The sequence below is a fragment of the Papio anubis genome, chromosome 8, assembly GCF_008728515.1.
Source record: "Papio anubis isolate 15944 chromosome 8, Panubis1.0, whole genome shotgun sequence".
Classification (NCBI taxonomy): Eukaryota; Metazoa; Chordata; class Mammalia; order Primates; family Cercopithecidae; genus Papio; species Papio anubis.
The window spans coordinates 75,593,801-75,619,276 of NC_044983.1; the positions used below are offsets into that span (position 1 = coordinate 75,593,801).

Consider the following 25,476-nt stretch of genomic DNA (forward strand, 5'->3'; position numbering starts at 1 on the left):
AGAACCTAGACCTCTTGTCCTCCACTCTATGTTCTTCCTGTTACTTGTCTTACTTGACTTCCTTGCACATGCCAAAAACTACTGTCATCTCCTTCCTGCCATTTTTACCCTCTAAAATTGTATAAAGCACTTCCTAGAAGAATATTGAAAAAGAACAGAGAAGTGGAAGGAGAATCAAGAAAATAAAGGCATGTGAGAATTTCTGAGAAGGGAATAGCCAATATTATTGAATAATACAAAGCAGTTAAGCAAAAGCTATTGGGCAGATAACTAGATGTCCCTGATGAATTTAAGAGGGTGCTTTCAACAAGTATAATGGTGAGGGCACAGCCTGGTGGGCTGACCTAATGAATGAACGGTAATTTGGGAATGGGAAAAGTACAGTAGCTTTAAGGGGAAACATGCTAAAATGTTTCCAATCTTATCAAACTATTTAGAAAAAATGATACAGAAAAAATTTAAGGTAAGGAATAGGAAATCCAGGGAGTATTAGCTTGAATCAATTGAAATGTCAGACACTCAACTATTCTGACGTTAAAAACTGCAACTTTATATGGTTTAAACTAAGGTACAAACTTGATTTCAAGAAAGGAGATAAGGTTATCTTCTAAGGACGTAGAAGCAAAGAACAGATGCCTAAGAGTGAAGTAGGAAAAGTAATAAGAAATCTATGAGAAATGAATGAAAGAATTTGAGTCCTGAAGTTGAATAATAAGAATAATATACCTGGCAAGGTTACACTATTTTTCTAAAAGGATCCTGTTATTTTTACATTGGCATTTCACTTTTAGAAATGTAGCTTTTTTTCTGTAATAGGATGCCTGAACATGAACACTGCAACATTTCTTCAAGGCAGGCACTCTCAGTGTGGTACAAACATAAATCCGCAGTGATGCTGTTGCCTTTATATTTTGTTTTGTTTTGTTTTTGCTGATAAAGGCACTCAGAGCCTAATATGAAGTTGCTATTAATAATTCCAGGTCTACTGTTATTCCACAGCCTAATTTCTCATCTTTCCAATCCCATGTCACCAAATGCCTACAGAAAAATCACAACATGACCGGGCACAGTGGCTGACACCTGTAATCGCAGCACTTTTGGAGGCCGAAGTGGGTGGATCACCTGAGCTCAAGAATTCAAGACTAGCTTGGGCAACATGGTAAAACTCCATCTCTACCAAAAATACACACAAATAAAATTAGCCAGGCATGGTGGCAGACACCTGTAGTCCTGGCTACTCAGGAGGCTGAAGCACAAGAATCACTTGAGCCCAGGAGGTGGATGTTGCAGTGAGCTGAGATTGCACCACTGCATTCCAGCCTGGGTGACAGAGTGAGACCCTGTTTTAAAAATAAATAAATAAAGATAGAATAACCACAACATGTCCTAAACAGAACTCCTGCCCTTTGAACAGTTCTCTGCCCCCCTTCCTTACTGCTGTGACCTATATTTTTCTAGTCACCTGGGCTAGAAACCTTTAGCATGAGTTACCAAGCCCTATCAGTCTTTCTCTGAACAGGCTCTTCTAGTTTTCTGTTCCCATCTCTTTCCACTCTAGTCCAGCCTCTAATCACCTACTGCCTGGATTACAATAGTCTCAGAACTGGTCTTGTAGCGTCCACTCCATCTCACACATCACTACTAATGTCAGCAGATACAAATGCCAATCCCCAAACACTACCGTCATAACTCTTCACCCTGAAATTCAGACTTATCTATAAAGATCCTAGCCTATCCAGCAAAGCAAATATTTCACCACTCCCTAAAACTTCCATGTCATGGAATCTTGACCACTGTGGTCACTTCAAATGCATACACAGAAAAAGAAAAAGAATAGAATAGAGGAGGAAAGAGAATGGAAACAAAGACAATGATTAGGAGAAAGTCACTGTGAACCAGGTGCGGTGGCTCACGCCTGTAATCCCAGCACTCTGGGAGGCTGAGGCAGGCAGATCATGAGGTCAGAAGATTCAGACCATCCTGGCCAACATGGTGAAACCCCATCTCTTCTTTAAAAAATACAAAATTAGCTGGGCATGGTGGCACGTGCCTGTAGTCCCAGCTACTTGGGAGGCTGAGGCAGTAGAATCGCTTGAAGCCGGGAGGTGGAGGTTGCAGTGACCCAAGATCATGCCATTACACTCCAGCCTGGCGACAGAGCAAGACTCCATCTCAAAAAAAAAAAAGAAAAGAAAAGAAAGAAACTGTGGCAAATTCAGGTACAAGGTACAAGATATCCATGGCTGGAGAAAAGCCCTAATGGTAGAGATAGAGGAAAGGACAGATTTCAGTGATAATTAAGAGGAAAGCTGGTGACTGAGTGGATGAGGAAGAGGGTTGTAATGAAGAGAAATGAGCCTATTCTGACTCAGCTTTTTGGACTAGGTGGCTGGATAGACTGTAATTCAATTAACCAAAATAAAAAATAATTTGAAATTTGTCTGAAATTAGCAAGGCTCTCTTGCATGAGATAGAAATAACTAAGAAAACGGAGTGTCAGCAGCTTAAAAAAGAGCTTTTGCCAGATTTGAATTCATAGAGACAAAGAGAAGCAGTGTGGACTTTTAAAGCCAAAGCTGGCACTGGGCCTAGCAAAGAGAAGTCACTTGATAAATGTTTACTGAACTAGCTCAAAGTTGCTAGCAGTTGACTCAATGTATGGATAAGTAAGGAGACAAGAATTTTAGATACCTAGAATCACAGTAGGAAAGAAAAAAATAAAGGTTACCTTGAAAGTATACACAAAATCTACGTTTAAGTAGTGTCTAATAATATATTAGTGATGAAAATATTTTTAACATTGAAAACAGCAAGGAGAGAAAGATGTTTCCATTTTCTTAAATCTTGCTCATATATTTTATGTTTTTATAGTTACATTTTTGTATTAAAAGTTAAGCTTTGTTCACACACAGAAAATATGTAAAATGCATACACAAATTCTGTACACCTCCCTCTAAAAGGCAAAGCCCAATTCCCTTTCTCTTGAGTATAGGCTGGGCTTTGTGACTCACTTTTAGCCAACAGAATATGGCAGAAGTGATAATGTGTGACTAGGTCATAAAAGTTATCACCACTTCCTCCTTGCTCTCTCTCTCTCTCTCTGATCACTTACTATGGGGGAAGCTGCTATGTTGTGAGGGCACTCATGCAGCCCATCAATGGTGAGATTCACGTGCCAAGGAACCAAGGACTCCTGCCAATAGCCAGCACTAACTTGCCAGACATAGGAGTGAGCTACCTTGGAAGCAAATCTTCCAGCCCCAGTCAAGTCTTTAGATGATTACAGCCCTGGCCAATATCTTGACTGAACTTCATGTGAGATCTTGAGCCAGAATCATCTAGCTAAGGCATTCCTGGATTCCTGCCCCACAGCAATTATGTAAGATAATACATGTTTATTGTTTTAAGCCACTAAGTTATGAAGTAATTTGTTACACAGACATAGATAACAGTCACACAAAGCTTATTCTCAATTCTGTGCCACTCCTCATGCCATTTTCCCCAGAGGTGTCCTTTCATTATCCATCCCAACACTCCCCCTCTATCCTTCAGTATTCTAACTAAAGTTTCATCTCTTTGGGAGGCACTTTTTTGTCTATGAAACCATCTCAACTTTCATTTCTCTGGCTTCTCCTTTGAAGAAGCCAGATGATTGACCATATCATTCATTTAGTCATTTATTCATATATTCCTCTGTGTTACTGTGCTATATGTATATATCTTTCCTCCTAAAGATGAAGATGTCATACAGTTTTTAAAACCTGCATTAAGCACACTATGATTAAGGTACTCAATAAATATTTGCTGATAAAATTAACACATTCACACACACTTATAAACACATACCCTGAAAGTGTAATTTGAGTAAGTAGCATAAAGTAGTGGTTAACAATGTAGAGAAGCTACTTTACCTCACATCTGCATACTTACTAGCTGCTGTCCCTGGCTAGGTTATTTAAAATATCTCTATAAACCTTAGTTTCTTCAGTGTTTTTAAATGAGAATTCTAACAGTACCTTAGAGTAATAACAAGGTTAAAGAAAATAATGCATGCAAACCTCTTAACAAAGTACCTAGCATAAAGTACTCAACAAACGTTAGCTATTATTGTTCTTATAATGAATTACAAATCACAAAATATGTGCTGAAATTCTAAGTCCCTATGAGTCTCTAGATGTTATCAAGTAGCAATCTAAATTAAGACAAAATTCTACAAACAAAAAGAGAACTCGGACCTTCTTTTAAAACAGCTTTTAATTCTTAAAAAATCCACTTGTAGGTCAATACAACTACAGCCTGAACCAATTGTAGGAGTGCAGACCTGATTCTTTCTTCTCTCTGTCCTATTAAGATACTACCTTCGAAGCTTTTGTGAGAACACTTAATTGCTTGCATTCCTTAACAGGCAATCACCAAAGTAGTTTCCAGATTCACTTTTGACCTTTACAGTCCTGAGAAGGCATATGAGGCAAACTTCCTAGAGATGTAAATTTAGACAATCTCTGGAATGATAGAGCTACACATATGTGAATATGCTACATAAAGCAAATCCATTTTGCACATCAACTAAAACAGAATTCAATTGAACAATCAATCCAATAGAACAAATCAATCCAAAAGAATTTTGTTATGGCATGTATCCAAACAAGAAAAAACCCCTCTAATGCTATTCAGTCTGACTTACATGAGTTTCATGAACTGAGAACATCTCTAAGATCGTATTTTATAATTTGATCATATTTGAACATATTTTAAGGTTTCCTATTAAAAAGCTAAATATAACAGATGCTCTCCTATCCTAAAAAGGACTTAAGAGATCTGTTAAAGAAAAACTGGATGATTTTAAACCACCAACCTATATAAAAACATGCATACTTTTTAAATATGTCCATGTCATCTGCAATAAAATGACCCACTTAATTCAAATTCTTATTTTCTCTTTTCCCCACCAATACACCTTAAAAACTTTAGTTTTTGAAACATCCACTCTTTATCTGACCCTACATATCACACAACCTGAAACAGAAACAAAGATGGGGAAATTAGCTTGTTTATTCCACCTTAGTGTCAAACAAAAGTACAAATAATATTCAGTGCATGTGCTAGTTACCTTAGAGCTGCCAATCATGCTTGTTTTGAAACCCTTCGATTTTCAGAGCTGTCAATCTTGTGTGTTATGATAGAGAGTCAGCACAGAGATAATGCTTTAAAAGACAGAATCCTCATTAACACATTAGTAAATGAACTTTACTTATAAAACTGGACTTGAGGATTTTACGGACATGTTTACAGCTCTTGAAAAATCAAAACTAAAATACAACTTAATGAAATAAAAAGATTTGGAGAATTTGGTTCTTTGACCAAAGCAACAGCATAGTTTAACCACAGGGATTTTATATACATATATAAGATACTATAATATAAAAAAAGAAATGTTCCTGACTAACTCTAATCACAAGTATTATGACCTTGAACGGAAGTAGGAGAATAAAACTGAACTAAATCTGGGCATTTTAATTTTTGTTTTTAAAGCAGGCAATCATATCAATATAACACATTCCCCTTCTCCACCTCCCCCATACAACCTAACTCACTATCTACCTAGTCATTCATGTCCAAAATGAAACATTATTCAAAACTTTTCTCTCTCACACACAAACCACAACTATTCAGTCACCAAGACCTGTCTCTTCTACTTCCTAAATTGCTAAACGTGTCTCCTTTCCCCACCCTAAGATTTAATTCACATTCTCATCATTTTTTTCTGGCGGCTTCCTTACTAACCTCCCTCTCACATCTTTCTTCCGAAATATGTTCCACACCTCTGCCAGAATGATCTCACTGAAACACAAAGTTGACCCACGTTGCTTGTTACAATATTTTAATGATTATTTGCTACCTTCAGAATAAAATCCCAATTTTTTAGGACAATATGTAAATTCCTTGAAAATCTGGCTCCTGGTCATCTCCCCACTCTCCCATCACTCCTCCTAAACTTAAGCCAACTAAACCACTTGAATTCCCAGAAGAGGCAGGCTCTCTCTCTCATTTAAAACTTGGGCAAGTGCTGCTTCCTCACCCAGAAACACTCTCATTTTCAGCACGTAGTATCTCCTACCCATCCTTTGCAACCCAGTTCTATTGTTAGTTCCTCTAGGAAGCCTTCTCTGACACAAGCAGATTGAACCATCAATTCCTTCTCCATTCCTGTAGAAGACAGTAAACAGAACTTACATGATGTTATATTATTGGTTTACTTCTCTATCCCCCTGACCGGATCAACTCCCTGGAAGCAGGGATTGTCATTAGTCTGTATGTCACTAGCCTTAAATACACAGGTAGCACATAATAGATGTTAATAGCTCATTAAAGGTTTGGTGACTCAGTGAAAAATCTTATCATGCCCAGTTCATTTAAAAATAAAATTATAAAATAAGTAGCTTATATCTTGAGATTGATAAAATGTTTTACCAGTGCATTCTAAGGCATCCAAACTAATCAATGCTATAAAGCAATTCTTTGGGCCTAACAGGAGTTTTAAGAAATTTACTCATTTATTTGCAAATTCACTATAAGAATTGGTACCATCTCAAGCAGGATTTCAGATTGAATAATTTCACCTTATTTTTGCTACTGCCCCTACTGGAGGTGTTAAAGTCTCAACCATGATAAATGTTCATGTCCAAAACACTCGGCACCTTGATTGGTTCAACAAACACTGTTCTGATATGTGACAATCCTTATCAAGGGCATCAGTGAACAGACAGTCAACACAGGCAAAACTCCAACCCAGCTACACTTCACTTATCAGGAAGTTAGTTATCTGGTGACATCAAGTAGCTACACAGCCCAGTGAGACCTATACAGAAGGAGTTTAGGAGCTGTCAGAATACATGTTGAAGCCCATACACTAAAGTACCCATACTTTACTTACAGAAGAGGCTGCTAGGTCCTTACTCAAACCCTAGTTGTTCTTATTTTAAGCACAACAAATTTGATGACTGATCTCCCAAGTATAGGCATACTGGAAGAGGAAAATTAGGAGGTCTGAGAAAGCTATAAAAAGCAGATAAGGGCATAACAGCAGTAAAGGAGAGATAACACAAAACTGCAGATCTGGGGGGTTATATGGTTATGGAGCATAATTCTGCATATTTTTATTATGATACAACACAAAAATTAATGTTTATAATTGTGACCCTGGGTCATCAAAAGCAAAAACAAAAAAAGGCTCAACTGCTTTAGGTCTAACAAGGTTCAAAGAAAGTATATAATACATTTTATTAAAAGAATCAATAAACAATTAAAAATTAAGTATATTAGGTATAAATAGCCAATTTTCTATTATTTACACAATAAACTTTTTTGAAACATATCATTCCCAAATAACATGAGGCATATTGATATTAATCAGGTCCTGTGACTAGAGGTCTTACCATAATTATGATACAGATCCATCACAAAACAAAGCCTAGACCTGCTAGTTATTAGCTTATTGGGGGTTACAGTATTCAGACTCACCATACTATTTCTTAGTCTGTTCGATCTGAATAACAAAACACCATAAATGAGGGTACCTTATAAACAGCAGAAACTTCTTTCTCACAGTTCTAGAGGCTGGAAGTCCAGGATCAAGGAACAAGCAGATTTAGTGTCATGAAGACCTGGACCTGGTTCATAGATTAACTAGCCAGTTTACTAATCCCATTCATGAGGGCAGAATCCTCCTGACCTAAGTACCTCCCAATAGTCCAGCCTCCTAACTACATCACACTGGTGATTATGTTTCAACAAATGAATTCTGCAGGGACACAAACATTCGTAACATAGCAATGACGGACACCATAACCAAAGATATAATAGACTACCTATCATTTTTTAACAGACCTCCACAGAGCTTCACTGCCACACCGCCTTCACGGTCCCTGACATGAAATTGCTTCATATGTAAGACTGTTTTAGGAAGTCTTTATGATGCTTGAGTTACTATATATTGTATGATTTAGAGTGCAGCACAGCATAATTTTTGGTTCAATCTGCAGTTTTCTTGCACAATCTAATTCAATAGCAATTTCTTAAAAACAAAACTCCTTTCTGATTCAAGCAGCAGGGACGGGGGAAAAAAAACAAAAAAACAAAGTTTTCCTTTGTGGAGTCTTTCTAAAACATTAAAGTTAGCATTCATAAGAACAAAAACCCTTTCTGTATTCAAATTTTATTAATTTGTACAATATTCAAGTAAATTTCTTAATATAAACACGTTTTGAAACGAGTACAACTAGGCCCGGCATGGTGGCTCACGCCTGTAATCCCAGCACTTTGGGAGGCCGAGGCGGGCAGATCACTTGAGGTCAGGAGTTCGAGACCAGCCTGGCCAACACGGCAAAACCCTGTCTCCACTAAAAATACAAAAATTAGCCGAGCGTGGTGGCACACGCCTGTAATTCCAGCTACTCAGGAGGCTCAGGCACAAGAATTGCTTGAACCTGGGAGGCAGAAGTTGCAGTGAGCCGAGATCATGCCACTGCACTCCAGGCTGGGTGATGGAGCAAGACTCTGTCTCAAAAAAAAAAAAAAAAAAGAAAAGAAAAGAAGCACAACTAAGCTTTTGCTAAACATGTACCTCAACTGGAAGAAACAAAAGTGCCTAGGTATAGTACAGGACTACTAATTTCTAATGTTCCATGTGGTGTTGGTATCTGTCAGTGGGCTTTACAAAAGAAAACGATGATGTCAACTGATTTGACAAATCAGTTAATTAAATGATAACTTCCAAAGAAGTTAATGCCATTCTTAGTCATTCTGATTTGTCATCTGTGATTTCTGACTTCAAGTCATAAGCTGATTTAAAAGAAAAATAGAATAACTTTTGAGGCTGGCACTATAAGGTCCCATGCATGTCTCAAAATCTTTAAATATACTTATGCCTATTCTGCAACTTACTCTAAGTAGATCAAATTACTATTGTTCATGCTTAAGTACTATAGCTTAGATTCTGAATGTTACTATTTAGGTCATGTCTTTCTAAAATTAGTTTCTTCCTTTCCAAGTGTTTTTCAAACTTTTCTTATTTACAGTAGAAATACTCACCACACACATTAAACAAAATTGTCCCAGAGCTGTAATACATAAAACAGATAAATGTAGGGCCACTCTGAAAGTAGGGCCCAACTGCCCCTTTATCCCCAATAAGCAATATCTTAAACTTTTCTGCAAAACTCTAGGGCTTTTTGGTACAAAGACTAAAAACTGTTCCTTTAAACTATAATCAAAAATGAACATTAAAACAAAAGTTATAGAACTTAAGAGGCTATCATTTAGCTAATTAGAATATTCATTAATCAAAATATTTTCTGATCCCTATTAGTTGTTATAAGTCTGAAATGCCAAACTTACTTATTAAAAGAAACAATAAAAAATTAAAACATTTGGCTAAACTGGATATTTCAATTAGTTATTTTTCACTGTATTTAATTAATCTTTATACTGTCCTAAAGTAGCATTACTCAACTACACAAAAGTCTGAATGAAGAAAAGAAAATAGTTCTCTAAAAGGATCAAAATAAAGGAAGGCTGGGCTGGGTGCAGTGGCTCACACCTGTAATCCCAGCATTTTGGGAGGCCGAGGCAGGTGGATCACAAGGTCAAGAGATCGAAACCATCCTGGCCAACGTGGTGAAACCCCGTCTCTACTAAAAATACAAAAATTAGCTGGGCATGGTGGTGCATGCCTGTAGTCCCAGCTACTCAGGAGGCTGAGGTGGGAGAATCGCTTGAACTCAGGAGGCAGAGTTTGCAATGAGCCAAGATTGCACCACTGCATTCCAGCCTGGTGACAGAGCAAGACTCTGTCTCAAAAAAAAAGGAAGGCCGATGAATGATGAACAGATTATGTATTTCTCTTATTTATAACGATTTAAAATGTACCAAAGCAGGAAGCTCTGTCATTATGGAGATTCAGCCTCCTAGACTCTGCTCAGTCAGAGGCCTGACAGCATGACTGTAGAGAACATGTGTCCAGCCCAATAAGCTGTTCTACCTAGTCATATAATCTAAACACAGGTCCAAAAAGGGAAAGACCAGAAACAACTGAGCTGGATCTCATTACTTCCTTGTTCAGTGATAAAGACAACAGGCAAACATTTGAATAAAGTCGGTTCCTACCCACAAATTTTGTTTTAGATATAAGTAGGAGTAATAAGTAACCAAAACAGTAATTATGCTGACCTGACAATTCTCAACAATATTTTCAAAGCATAAGTGACAGATCCCTATAAGAAACCTAGAGAAGGGTTTTAGAAAGAACCTAGGCATTTCTACATGAAGATCTATTTATTAGATCTTCAAATGAAGATCTAATAAATATTCTGTGAAGAGTATAAACCTTCATTTCATGATAGATTAAAAACTGGAGAACATGAAATTTGATACGTTAAAAAGTTTCTCTCAAAAAACAATGTATGTAGATAAAGAGCTGGAGTTGTTATCTACATAGCCATAAAGGTATGTACATAGGATATGTAGGTAGAGAAAATAAGTAATCAAACTACTGATGTTAAACCTTGGCTGAAGATTGGGCACAGTTAGAAATAACATTACCAGTCTGTAGGACCAAAGAGGAAGCTGAAGAGAGCTTCAGAGACAGCTGAAGACTTGACTCTTATTTTTTTTTTAAAGGCACTTTGGTGGCATTTCAGACTTACAGCACTAGAACTAGAAGTCAAGCACTAGAACTAGAAGGCCTTTTTTGACTACTGTTATCTTCCACTCACCAGGCACTTTGTCACCATACTATCCATTTTTACTTATGTAATTACCAATATTTTAAATTGATTCATGTACTTGTTTACTATCTATGCCTCCCTCCCCCATTTGCATATGCACTTCAAGAGAGCAGAGAACTAGTCTGTCTGGTTTACCAGTCTTTACAACAGTACCTGGCTAATTGAAGAGGTCTAGTAAGTATTTGTTGAATGAATGAGTGAATGGATGAATGAATGAACAAATCAACTCCTGTAGCACTTTGACTCTTCCCTCTTGATGATCCTCATTCATGAATGTATTTATTTTGTGACTCCTTTGAAGTTTAAATGGGTACTTCTGGTAAGAGTACTAAGCAGATGGTTTCATGGAAGCAGGAATAGAGAAATTACTACAGATAGCTACAGAACAAAGAGATGTAGGCATATAACTCTCCTAAATACATTAAAAAAGACTCTAATATACTCACTGCTCCAAAGATTAGAGAATTTACTTGAAAAATTACTGAGCCACCCCCTCTCGCCTCAAAAAGCTTTTATGACTGCTTCATTGGGGGGAGAACAGAGATGGAGGTTTCAAGAAAATAATTTATATAATAGAATGTGTGCATATGTGGTATATACTTAGTTTTAAATTAAAAATTAAGATTTAATAAATGTTGTAATAGATGCTAGTATTTAACCATTTAAAGCTATACTACACATAAAACAAATTTAAGTCAGACTATACTACTCATTAGAAAACTAATCGCAAATCTGATACTTAAAAATCTGTGACTTAAAAGCCAAGCATGGTGGTACATGCCTGTAAGTCCCTGCTACTCAGGAGGCTGAGGTGGGAGGATTGCTTGAGCCCAAGAGTTCAAGTCCAGCTTGGGCAACTTAATTCTAGATCTCTACGGCATTCTGAATATATTATGTTCAAGAATATGACATAATCACAAAAGTGATGTTTTAAATTTTTAATTCAATGAGAAAAAAGAACAGTGCAGACAAAAGAATATCCACAAAGAAATAAATATCCATGAAAGACATATGATTAACAGAATTCCATCCTCACATGTAAAAAAAAGTATATGACTGGTATTTGTAATTTATAATAAACTTGACTAAGCAGTTGAATATCTGCTGAGAAATAGCTTAGCAGAGTTGTGATAACATAGATCTTTTTTTTTTTTTTTTTTTTTTTTTTGAGACGGAGTCTCGCTCTGTCGCCCAGGCTGGAGTGCAATGGCCGGATCTCAGCTCACTGCAAGCTCCGCCTCCCGGGTTCACGCCATTCTCCTGCCTCAGCCTCCCGAGTAGCTGGGATTACAGGCACCTGCCACCACGCCCAGCTAGTTTTTTGTATTTTTTAGTAGAGACGGGGTTTCACCATGTAAGCCAGGATGGTCTCGATCTCCTGACCTCGTAATTCGCCCGTCTCGGCCTCCCAAAGTGCTGGGATTACAGGCTTGAGCCACCGCGCCCGGCCACATAGATCTTTTTAGAAAGTCAATACCTGATTCTCTGGTTGCACGTTAGGTCAGCTTGTAAGAATAAGATAGGCACTGCAACTGGACAGCATCCATGGTAGCTGATCAATTGTAAGGAGGGGACTAAGGATTTCTTTGTGTAAAATAAAACAGTACTTTATTTTATAATTACTATATATTTTCTACTAATGAAAAAATGATCTGCTACAGCTTCTGGTGATAGTATAGTACCTAAGAGCTGAGAATATCTCTCTTAAAGGGTAACTTTTTATCACATATCTTCTTACTTGCCTCCTTCATAAACCCTCCTCAAAAGGAATTCTTGAGGGATGTCATCATTAGGTCACCAGGATTTTAGTAATAACAATGCAATGAAAATAACAATAACAATAGTAGCATTTGTTTACCATATGCCAATCACTTTTCTAAATTTTTAGACACAATAATTGAATTCCTTCTGTAGCCGTTTACATAACAGATACCGATTACAGTATTAAAATCTGGATTGACAGACACACCCTACTTAGAAATTTCTTTGGGTCTCCCTACTTTTGAACTAAGCTTGTATGATATTTGATATACCAATTCGAGTCATGCTCGAGCCATTCCTCTCATGCCAGCGAGCACAGTCTTTCAGCTGACACCTGGTTTATACCACTCATCTTGTTAAAACACTGTTCAGCCTCTGGTTATCTAAGCTAGAGGTGTGCTGCAGCCAGCTAATATCAGTTTGTGAGAAGCCCTGTGCACACATCTTCTCAACTCTGCATTCAGTGACATCATGTTGGTGACTTGACATTGGCCATGTTGGGAGTATTTTACATTATAGAAATTGGGGCTTTTTTTTTTAATCAGCTAGTTGTTAAATATTTACTAATATATCACTAATCTGAGGAAATGTGTATTCTGTTAAGTTTGTCAGGCCCTATTCAGATTCAGGTAGAACAAGTTTATGTCTCTAAATTGGGTAAGACCAATTATCAACGCCATCTTTAGATAGCCAGCTCTCAGGAGAAAAGCAAATAATTCTCATAATTGCTCTCCTAGGTCTAGAGTAGACTCTTCGCCTTTCATTTCCAAAATATGACCAATTTTTATATGCCAAAAACTTCTTAAACACTGTAATTCATCCTATCTAAAATACCATTGATTACTAGATTCACTATTGTTTTATATATGATTAAGAAAAAAAAAAAACACTGCCAGTTAATTTAATATACTGTCAACTGTAATATGCATCCTGGTATCAAAAATAGTGAAAACTAAAAAATGCACATCAGAAATTGATGGGGAAAAAAATCACTTCTATCTTGTTTACTATTGGTTTCCCATCTCAGAATCTTAGTTCAACCTCTCCTTGACTCTCGATATTCCACTCCTAGATCTCCCACCTTAGTGCCTTCTCCAGTGCCTTTTTGTATTCATAAATATCTTTACCTACATAAACTACAACAGAATGAACTCTATTTATTAGGAAAAATAATCCTAAAAATAGATGCAAAATAATAAGAAAAGAAAGAAAAAAAAGAAAGGAAAAGTGGAAAGAGACCATGGAACAGAGAAGGGACAAAAAAAGGGTTCCAGGCAAAATGGCCTAAGCAACATGCATTACAAAGTTGGTTTTAAGTTTATGGTGTGGAATGGCTTATTATCAGGATGAACATTCAAGTCTTCCCAGCAACTGCTTTCACTGCTTTGAGAAGACATGAGTCTGGCCTACCATGACCAACAAGTATTTTTAAAGCACTTCAGACTTTTCTTCCGCATTATCAAGACAAATAAATATGTTTTCCGTCTTTTCAAAAATTACCTTTCATTCAACAATACTTTTGAGCTGTCTTGACTTTAATGAATACTCTTAAGGTACTTGGAAATGATTCTACTTACTCTCCATCCACTTCTGGTCTTCTACATACACAATGAAACTTTCCACCAAAATCTATGTAAAGATCATTCTCCACAATATGAAAGATCCGTCCAATGACCAGTTTACCCTTTGCAGGTCCCATCTGTATAAGAGGAGAACGTCTCAGCATAGATGCGAAGGATTCCACATTTTTTGGAGAGCCCTAAATATGAAAAGAGATATTTATATACATATAACTCAACATGGAGGTATAATAAAGTCTTAAAGAAATATTATTAAAGTCAATTGTTGTAGCAATAATTTTAAAATGTTTGTGGAATTTTGCTTTAAAATGCCGGTTATGCTCTTCAACTTCCTTTTCCATCTTTTCGTTCCTGAAGAGGAGTTAAAGAAAGTAGGCATCGAGGTTGAGTGCAGTGGCTCACGCCTGTTATCCCAGCACTTTGGGAGGCTGAGGCGGGTGGATCACCTGAGGTCTGGAGTTCAAGACCAGCCTGACCAACATGGAGAAACCCTGTCTCTACTAAAAATACAAAATTAGCTAGGCATTGTGGTGCATGCCTGTAATCCCAGCTACTCAGGAGGCCAAGGCAGGAGAAGCACTTGAACCCGGGAGGCAGAGGTTACATACAGTAAGCCAAGATTGCACCAATGCACTCCAGCCTGGGCAACAAGAGTGAAACTCTGTCTCAAAAAAAAAAGGAAAGAAAAAAGAAAGAAATTAGACATCTACCCTTGGCAAAGGATGACAGAGATGTGATAGTCCAGGGTGAAGTCTCAAGAGCCCAGGCAGGGTAAGGAGAGTAGAAGAGTGTCTGTATATCAAGTCTCTGAGAATGGGGGAGGTGGGGTGGTTAGTAGTCAGAGTATGAGCACGTGAGGAGGGCATCCAAGAAGCAATTGACTTTATTCTTAGCACTGATCATCTGTAAAAAAATGCCTTCTAAGTCAAGTTTAGTGAAACTGACTATTCTTTTAAAACAAATTTAAATATACATTATGATAAAAACAATTAAGAGCCTTTCATCACAATGATCAGTCTGAACATGATTTCCTGATATACAATTCTTTCTAAAAAAACTTGAATTTGTTAATACTTTTGTTTTTCCTAAAGTAAATTCCAAAAGAAAAATAACTTGTTTTGTGCTATTCACTTTCTAGGAATCTTTTTACATATTAAATTCACTTGAGGTATGACTATTCTTTTTTTCTTACAAAAATTTTTTCCAAACACATTTTTCCAAATCCGTAAACACAGATTTGTGCCTTCTACTCATTTTTGTGTATAGAGTGGTGTGTGCAATTTGGTACAAACTAAAGGAAGAGCTAAGTTTCTATCTGTGAGAGCAAATCATGGAAGAATATTAACAATTTGAGCTGACGACTTACGTGCTATATTTAGAATGAGTTTTATATTTGTTATTCAGGGGAGAACTACTTACTAAAAGTTCAATAGTAAAGTGCATTTATTTTTAAAGCTACACAACTATATTTGTGACTTAAGTTTAATGCATGTACTACTTGAAAGATTACAAACTCAAACGCCAGGCCAGGTGAGGACTTGATAATCAGGATATGTGCCCAAGTTTAAAAGGTACAGACACTACTCAGCTCCAGCTGCAATTCAAGTCCCCATGTTTTAATTTTTAATGTTTTAATTTTCCAAGAAAAGCCAGAAATCCACATATTAATGTAAATTTTCCAATTTTTAAATACGTATTATATGCAGGGGGAAAAAGTTGTCCATTTTACCAACCTGGCAAAACACATCCAGGTGTTGAATTTGGCCCACGAACCACAAGTTTATGATCTCTGCTTCAGGAAAAGGAAAGTCAAGACATTTGGCTTATGCCAAGTCCCTTAGGTGCTAGAGGGAGGGTATGATGATGAATTTGTTTGGTGAACTGAAACACACTGGGAAAAAATCCTTAGCACAAAAGGGTCAATCTAAACTAAAGACAAGTCAATAGGCCTAGAGACCAACTACAGCTGAAAGGGTAACCAGGAATGTATGCCATGAGCAATCACACTAGTTTTATAAATCCACAAAATACAACATTAAAGGTCCTTAAACAAGCACTTTGAAAAAATAGTTCTTTCTTGCAGAGCCAAAGATAAAACAAATCCTACAGAGGTAACACAGACACAGCTGACTTGCCCTTTAGAGGTAGCATAAAAGAGTAATTCTAAGTAAGCCATTCTTGACAAGAGCAGCTACATAATCCTTTGCTGGGAGCCACTATTCCATCCATAGCAGCTGCCACCAAAGCAGCGGATAATAGCAGTGCTCAAGAAAAGAGCAAACAGTATCAACTTGGGGGTCTCTGCTTGTAACCAGGGCAGGTCCTGCCCACTTTCCCTATGATCTGCTTTCCCATTACTCCACTTTTATGGCTGATATCTACCAGAGTTCCTCTCTTCTTCTTCTTTTTTCCTTTTGGCTGACTCAATTGAAGCCATAGTTCAATTAAAACTAGATGACAGGGGCTAGGCATAGTGGCTCACACCTGTAATCCCAGCACTATGGGAGGCCAAGGTGAGTGGATCACTTGAGGTCAGGAGTTTAAGACCAGCATGGCCAACATGGTGAAACTCCGTCCCTACTAAAATACAAAAATTAGTCGGGCATGGTGGCATGTGCCTGTAATCCCAGCTACTCAGGAACCTGAGGCAGGAGAATCGCTTGAACCCAGGAGATGGAGGTTGCAATGAGCCAAGATGGCACCACTGCACTCTAGCCTGGGGAACAGAGTGAGACTCTGTCTCAAAAAAAAAAAAAAAAAAAAAACCAACTAGATGACACGAAGATGCAGTAGTAGTAGATACAGTAGTTAAACTTTTACTGGAGATAATTCAGCCATCACTAAGACCTGTTCCTAAAATAACACAATGTACTTTATCAATTGTAAAGAGACATTTGAGCTAAGATTAGTATAATAGTAAGCGGTATTTTCCCCTTGGTTTTAGAAAATTATTGAGTGCTCTCAACTGTTTAAAAAGATTCTCTTGAGATTTTCAGTAAGTCTACAGTTAAATATTAATTACATTATAAACTTTATATAGTTATTTTTTAAAGGTAACTTTAAAATCAAGTGGAAGTAGAACATTTCTCTTCCATTATTTTTTGCCTTTACTTTATTATATTTTGCAAGGAAGTCAGTGTGTTTTCAGTGAGTGAAAAATAATTTTCACTCACAAGCATAAGAACCCTGGATTAACACCTGAATTTGCTTTTAAATTATAGCTCATTATTTCATTTGATTTTTGATATTGCATCATTGATTTTGAGAAGCTACATCAAACAATCAGACAAACCCTTGTTTCAAAAATCATAGTCTAGAACCATCTCTGAATTCTAGGTCTTATACCAAAAGGTACTCATTTACTTGTCAAATGACTACTAAAAACAGTAAATGTAGCAACTCCCACAATCCATGTTGACTACAGGGAGTCCTGTTTTAAAGTCTCTAAACTAACATTGATAGCTCCTCTCATGCTGACATAGACTGCAGAGACTGGAAGCATACTGTCACTGCTGGATATGTATCATGGAGCTCAGTGCCTAACCCTGGAAAATGTTACAATAAAGCCCACTAACTGAGCTGTCATAGGTACTAACTTGGAGTTGACTATTTCCTTTAAGAGTTGGTCACAGAGCTCACATCTCCTGCTCTTCTGCTGTACTATTTTCTCCTTGGAAGCCTGAAAGTTGAACAGGACCGTCAAGGTAGAAAGGAGGAAGGTAAAGGAATTACAGACATATGGAACAGTATCACTTTCATGTATTCAATCATTCATTCATTTATTCATCAAACATGTGTTGTGTTTTTAATATACATTAAGCATATATATAACTATCATGCATATGAGGACCATTTAATATACAGCTTAGAATCGGGAAACTAGTGGTAAAAGAAATATGAGACATCAACTAATCCAACTACCTCATGTTATACATGAGTACCATACATGCTATTCAAAGCTACATGGGATGCTGAACAGTAGTTCTTAAATAAAATTTGCTGGCGAAGACAGAAAATAGATACAAACATCATAGCAAACTTAAAAGAAGACAGTACAGAAGAATAACAAATACTTACGAAACCTGACTTCTATGACCAACTCAGACAATAAACAGCTAAAAAAATCCTGAATAAGTCATTTAACTTCTCTAGATCTGTTTTCTCATTTATAAATTAAAGGACTGGATAACTATAAACTTTCTTCCAACTCTATAAAGTAGTAGGAATTCTTAAATATTCTAAAATATAAAAAGGATTTTATAAAGTAACACACATTAGAAATGGGAGACATTTCTCCCATTTGACCCAGTCACCTCCTTTAATGTAAACAACAACAACAGCTGGGCACAGTGGCTCACCCTGTAATCCCAGCACTTTGGAAGGCTGAGGTAGGTGGATCACCTGAGGTACGGAATTCGAGACCAGCCTGACCAACACGGGGAAACCTGGTCTCTACCAAAAATACAACATTAGCCTGGCAAGGTGGCACTATGCCTGTAATCCTAGCTACTCGGGAGGCCGAGGCAGGAGAATCGTTTGAACCCGGGAGATGGAGGTTGCGGTGAGCTGAGATTGCACCATTGCACTCCAGCCTGGGCAACAAAAGCGAGACTCTGTCTCAAAAGAAAAAAAGAAAAAAGAAAAAGAAAAAAAACAATAACAACAAAGGTAATGAAATGGTATATATACTTTAACTACTTCATACTGGTTAGCAAGAAAAAAATTTCAACATGCATCTCCAAAAATGACTCACTTCTATTAACTGTGCTATGATAACTTTTGTTTCTTTAACACTAACCAATAAATGTTATGCTCACAACAAAGTTCTTTTATTGAAATAAATGTATTGGTGACTCAAAGTGATATGGTACTTACATTTATCTCTCTCCCTCCTGAAATCTCATTAAATGATGGTAAAATAATAAATTTAAAAATTGTAAAAATTATAAACCCTCAATATTAAAGGGAACAGATGGAGAACAAAAGTATACAAGCATACTTTCTAGTGGATAGGAAGCATGTGGAAGAGTGGTAATTAATGAAGCAGAGTGAAATGCAAGAAGAAGCTGTGAAAAAAAAAAAAAAAAAAGCTATTCTATCCTGAAGAATTCCATAAAGGTATGGAGCTCAGTCATGCCAGGCTGCAGTGAGAAGACAAGCTGAAAAGAAGAAGAATAACTAAAAACAACAGAGGTAGGGCAGTCAATCTTCTGTCAAGCACAAAATTCCTCAAATGCATAATATCTGGTAATAGGTATGTATTATCCTGGCAAAAATAAATATATTTTTTTTCTTCTCTTAAAAAAAAATCGAATAAATTCTATAGAGGAGAGCCAAGTTTGGGATGGTTTGTTATGCAGCAGTAACTTACACTGTTTCTATAACCTATAGAAGCAGCAAAGAAAAGAATCCAAATGACAGCTGTGCAGCAAGCATATGAATAATTTGTGATGACTCAAATATGAGGGCTCCCAAAGGAAGTCTGTGAAGTCTGGCCACATGGCTCGAGCCTTGGCTCTACCACTTACCAGCTCTGGGGAAAGGCCTATGCACTCAGAATCTCTGTGCTGCTGTTTACTCATCTTATAAAACGGGGTTTGTAATTATATCTATTTTACAAGATTGTTGTAAGGAATAAATATGTAGCCATATGTAAAGCACTAAAACACTGCCTGAAGGTAAACAGCCCCCTGTCAAAAACTAGCTTTTTTAAAAATTAATTTCTTATAGACTCAGTCACCACCATCAAGTTTTATTGACTAATCTAGTATTTCTCAACCAGGATGATTTTGCCCCCCCGCATCCCCACCCCAGGGGATATTTGGCAATGTCTGGAGATGTGTTTGATTGTCATGACTGAAATATCAACAGCTCTTCTTAGATCCATCGGAGAGGTGGGGGTCACAGGGAAAACTGCTGTTCCCAAACATGGAGAGACAAGTGAATACAGAGAACTACTGAAAAGAAGCAGCCTCCAAGAACAAACCTCTGTGGGAACCGGTGCCAAGGTAGGGAAACCCGAGTTGTAACTGGTGAACTGGTGGAGGCTCAGTGTGGACAAGTCTGAAAGTTAAAAACTCCAGAGAGACCCAGTTACTGGGGACTCCCACACTTTTGTGAGTTTTATCTGCAGGAGCTCAACCTGGTTCTCACAGTGAATACAGGAGAAAAATCCCTTTGTACTTCAGACAGCAGTGGAGAACAGAACTATTTTGAAATACATCAGAGCACTCTCTCCTATTCAACAATTTATTCATCAAACATGTGTTGTCTTTTTAATATACATTAAGCATATATATAACTATCATGCATATGAGGTGTGTCCTCAAGAGAAACTCTTCAACCAGAGCCTAAACTGCTGGGGTTTTGTCAGAGCCTAAGTGTCCTGGGGGAAGGGAGATAACCAACTCTAGCTGGCTGTAGTCATCTTGTCCCACCAAAAGAGAGGGAAACACTGAGAAGCAAATGTGAAGTTCACAGTCCGGAGGCAGAGGCTCACAAGAAGACTGAGACCCACTCATAAGACTGTAGAACACTCCCTCCCCACATACCCTATCACCACATTACTAAAGGCCAACTGACAGCCATTCCTTTTACCCAATACATCATGTCCTGATGTCAAGAAGATATTACAAGATATACAAAAAGGCAAAAGACATAGTTTGAAGAGACAGAGCAAGCATCAGAACCAGACTCAGATACAGAAGGGATACTGAAATTATCAGTCCAGGCATCTAATACAACTATGATTAAGACACTAAGGGCTCTAATGGATAAAACAGACAGGATGTAAGAACAGATAGGCAATGTATGCAGAAAGATGGAAATTCTAAATAAGAATCAAAAAGAAATTCTAGAGATCGAAAGCCCTGTAACAAAAATGAAGAATGCCTTTGATGCGCTTACAGGTAGATGACACAGCTGAGGAAAAAAATCTGTGACCCTGAAGATACCTCAATAAAAACTGCCAAAACTGAAAAGCAAAGAGAAAACAGATTGAGGGAAAAGTACAACAGAGTATTCAAGAACTTTGGGACAACTACAAAAGGTGAAAACTAACGGGAATTCCAGAAGGAGAGGAAAGACAAATACAGCATAAATATTTAAAACAATAATGACTAAGACTTTCCTCCAAATTAATAACGGACACCAAACCACAGACCCAGGAAGCTCAGAGGACATCAACCAGAATAAACACCAAAAACACTACATCTAGGTATATAGTATCATTTTCAAACTACAGAAAAATCAAAGATGAAGAAAAAATTCTAAAAGAAGCCTGGGGGGGAAACAGCTTACTCATAGAGGAGAAAAGATAAAAATTATATCCAGCTTCTCCTCATAAATCTTGCAAGCAAGAAAACAGTGCAGTGAGATATCTAAAGTGTTAAGAGGAAACAAAAAAGATACCAAGCTAGAATTCTGTACCCTGAGAAGTTATCCTTCAAAAATGAAGGAGAATTAAAGACTTTCTCAGACCAATAAAAATTGAGGGAATTTGTTGCGAGTAGACCTGCCTTGCGAGAAATGTTTAAAGAAATTCTTTAGAAGGAAGAAAATTATAAAAGTCAAAAACTCAGACCTACATTACATAAAGAAAGGCAGAACACAGAGAAGGAATATGTCAAGGTAAAATTAAAACTTTAAGTTTTTAATTATTAATTGATCTAACAAGTAACAGTTTGTTCATGTTAAACAATTTCCTAATAATAAAGGGGTTAATTATCTGAAGAAGTTGTAACAATCCTTAATGTGTACATGCCTAAGAATAGTCAAAAACCATGAGGCAAAAACTGACAAAACTGCCAGGAAAAATAGATGAATCATTACAGTTGGAGACTTTAATGCCCCTCTATCAGAAAAGGACAGATCCAGCAGGGAGAAAATCAGTCAGGATACAGCTGAACTCAACAACATCGTAAATCAACTGGATATGACGGACATCTGTAGCAATTTCATCCAGCAACAGCAGAATATATATTCTTCTCATGCCACATGAAACAGTCACCAAAACAGACCACATTCTGGACCATAAAACACACCTCAACAAATTTAAAGGAATAGAAATCATGCAATGTCTGCTTTCAGACCACAATGGAATTTAATTAGAAATCAGGAATAGAAAGATAGCTCGAAAATCCCAAAATACTTAGAGAGTAAACAAATACAATTCTAAATAACACGAGTCAAAGAAATCTCGAGAGAAATTGTAAAATACTTTGAACTAAATGAAAATGAAAACACAATTTACCTAAAATAAAAATTAGCACAGAAAGCAATGAAACTGAAAGCAGGAAATCAACAGAATCAATGAAAGCAAAAGCTGGTTCTTTGAGGTAAGCTTCTAGCCAGGCTAAGAAAAACAAAAAGAGAGGACACAAATTACTAATAATGGAAATGAAAGACAGGACATCACTACATATCCCATGGACGTTAAAGAAATACTACAAACAACTCTATACCCACAGATTTGATAACCTAGATTAAATGGATTAATTCCTTGAAAGACAAAGTCTGCCAAAAATCAAGTAAGGAGAGACAGATAATCTGAATAGGCCTATGTCTATTAAAGACATTAAATCAGTAGTTAATATACTTCCAAAACAGAAAGTCCCAGGTCCACATAGGTTCATTGGTGAATTCTACCAAACATTTAAAGAAGAAATCAAACCAATTATCTACAATCTCTTTCAGAAGATAGGAGTGGAACTTATCCTATGAGGACAGCAATATCTTAATATCAAAACCACACAAAGACATTACAAGAAAAGAAAACTACAGACCAATATTTCTCATGCATGTAGATGTAAAAATCCTCAACAGAATATTAGCAAATCATATCCAACAACATATAAAAATTATATACCACAACTGACTGAGATTTATGCCAGGTTTAACATTCAAAAATCAAAATGTAGACAAAGGATTAATAACCAGGATATATATGGAGCTCAAACAACTCTATAGGAAAAAAATTCCAATAATCCAACTTTAAAATAGGCAAATAATCTGACACCTATAATCCCACCACTTTGGGAGGCCAAGGCGGGCGGATCATGAGGTCAGGAGATCAAGACCATCCTGGCTAACATGGTGAAATCCCATCTCTACTAAAAATACAAAAACAAAATTAGCCGGGAATGGTGGCGGGCGCCTGTAGTCCCAGCTACTGGGGAGGCTGAGGCGGGAGAATGGTGAGAACCCGGGAGGCGGAGCCTGCAGTGAGCCGAGATCGCGCTACTGCACTCCAGCCTGGGAGACAGAGCAAGACTCCGTCTCAAAAAAAAAAAAAAAAAAGGCAAATAATCTGAATGGACATTTCTCAAAAGAAGACATACAAATGGCAAACAGGCATATGAAAAAGTGCTCAACATCATTTATCATCAGAGAAATGTAAATCAAACCTACAATGAGATATCATCTCACCCCAGTTAAAAATGGCTTTTATCCAAAAGACCAGCAGTAATAATGCTGACGAGGATGTGGAGAAAAGGGAATCATCATATATTGTCAGTGGGAATGTAAATTAGTACAACCACTCTGAAGAACAGTTTGGAGGTTCCACAAAAAACAAAAAACAAAACTAAAAATAGAGCCACCATGTGATCCAGCAATCCCACTGCCGGTTTTATACCCTAAAGAAAGGAAATCAGTATACTGAAGAGACACTTCCCATGTTTGCAGTAGCACTGTTCACAACAGCCAAAATTTGAAAACAACCTAAGTGCCCAACAACAGATGAATGGATAAAGAAAATGTGGTACATATACACAATGCAGTACTACCATTCAGTCCCAAACAAGAAAAAAAAGTCCCTTGTAACAACATGGATAGAACCAGAGGTCATTATGTTACGTGAAATAAGCCAGGCACAGACAGACAAACTTCACATGTTCTTATTTGTGTGAGTTAAAAATTAAAACAATTGAACTCATGGAGACAGAGAGTAGAAGGACGGTTACCCAGAGGCTGGGAAGAGTACTGGGGATTTGTACCTATTAACCATCCCCACTCCCTTATATGTGCTATAGTATACTTACAGTATACAAGGGGGTGGGGATGGTTAATGGGTACAAAAAGTAGTTAGAAAGAATAAGACCTAGTGTTTGCGAGCACAACAGGGTGATAAGCAATAATTATTTAATTGCATATTTAAAAATAACTAAAAGAGTAAAATTTGATTGTAACACAAGGAATAAATGCTTGAGGGAATAGATACTCTATTTACTATGATGTGATTATTACATGTTATAATGCCTGTATCAAAGTATCTCATGTGCCCCCTAAGTATGTACACCTACTATGTACCCACAAAAATTAAAAATAGGAAAAAAATGTAATCCATCACATCAATTGGCTAAAGAAGAAAAATCACATGGTCATATTTCATTTTGTCAAATGGAAAAGCATTTGACAAAATCCAATACCCATTCATAATAGTAACTCTCAGAAAACTAGAGGAAAGCTTCAACTTCATAAAGAGTATCTACAAAAAACCTACATATGTAATGGTAAGAAACTTGAAACTTTTCCTACTAAGCACAGGAAGAAGGCAAGGATGTCCCCTCTCATCACTGCTTTTCAACATTGTACTAGAAGTCCTAGCTAATGCAATAAGAAAAGAAGAAAAAATAAAAGTATACAAATTGGGAAGGAAGAAATAAAACTGTGCTTTATTATGGATAGCATGATGATCCATGTAGAAAATCAAAAAGAATCAACAAGAAAAATACCTCCTGGAATAAGTAATTACAGCAAGGTTACACAATATAAAGTTAATATACAAAAAACTATGTGGCCAAAGTATTCGTAGTCATTAATGTGTAAACCAAGAGTATGAAACAGGTCTAAATCAATTTGGAAAGTTTATTTTGCCAAGGTTAAGGACACGCCCATGACACAACCTCAGGAGGTCCTGAGACACATGCCCAAGGAAGCAAGGCATAGCTTGGTTTTATACATTTTAGGGAGACATGAGACATCAATCAATACATGTAAGATGTACATTGGTTATACTAGCTCAGTCCAGAGAGGCAGGAGAACTAGAAGCAGGTTGCGAGGGTGGCTTCCAGGTTATAGGTAGATTTAAAGATTTTCTGATTGGTAATTGGTTGAAAGAGTTATTATCAATAGAAAGGAATGTCTGGGTGACCATAAGCCATTGTGGAGACCATGGTTTTATCATGCAGATGAAGCCTCCAGGTAGCAGGCTTCAGAAAAAACAGATTGTAAATTTTCTTACTAAAGAGTCATTTCTATCACTAATTCTGAAAAGAGGGAGGTATAATGAGGCACGTCTGGCTCCCCCTTCCCATCATGGCCTGAACTAGTTTTTCAGGTTAACTTTGGAA

General features: G+C 37.1%; 1 protein-coding gene across 2 annotated transcripts in view; it reads right to left on the reverse strand.

The window, feature by feature from the left end:
* Positions 1-25,476, reverse strand: part of MRPS28 (mitochondrial ribosomal protein S28) — a 100,315-nt gene that overhangs the window by 64,520 nt on the left and 10,319 nt on the right. For both annotated transcript variants that reach the window (XM_009213246.4, XM_003902900.5), the window contains exon 2: positions 14,123-14,304. In XM_009213246.4, coding sequence (XP_009211510.1) covers positions 14,123-14,304 — 182 coding nt within the window. The remainder of the gene's footprint in view (positions 1-14,122; positions 14,305-25,476) is intronic.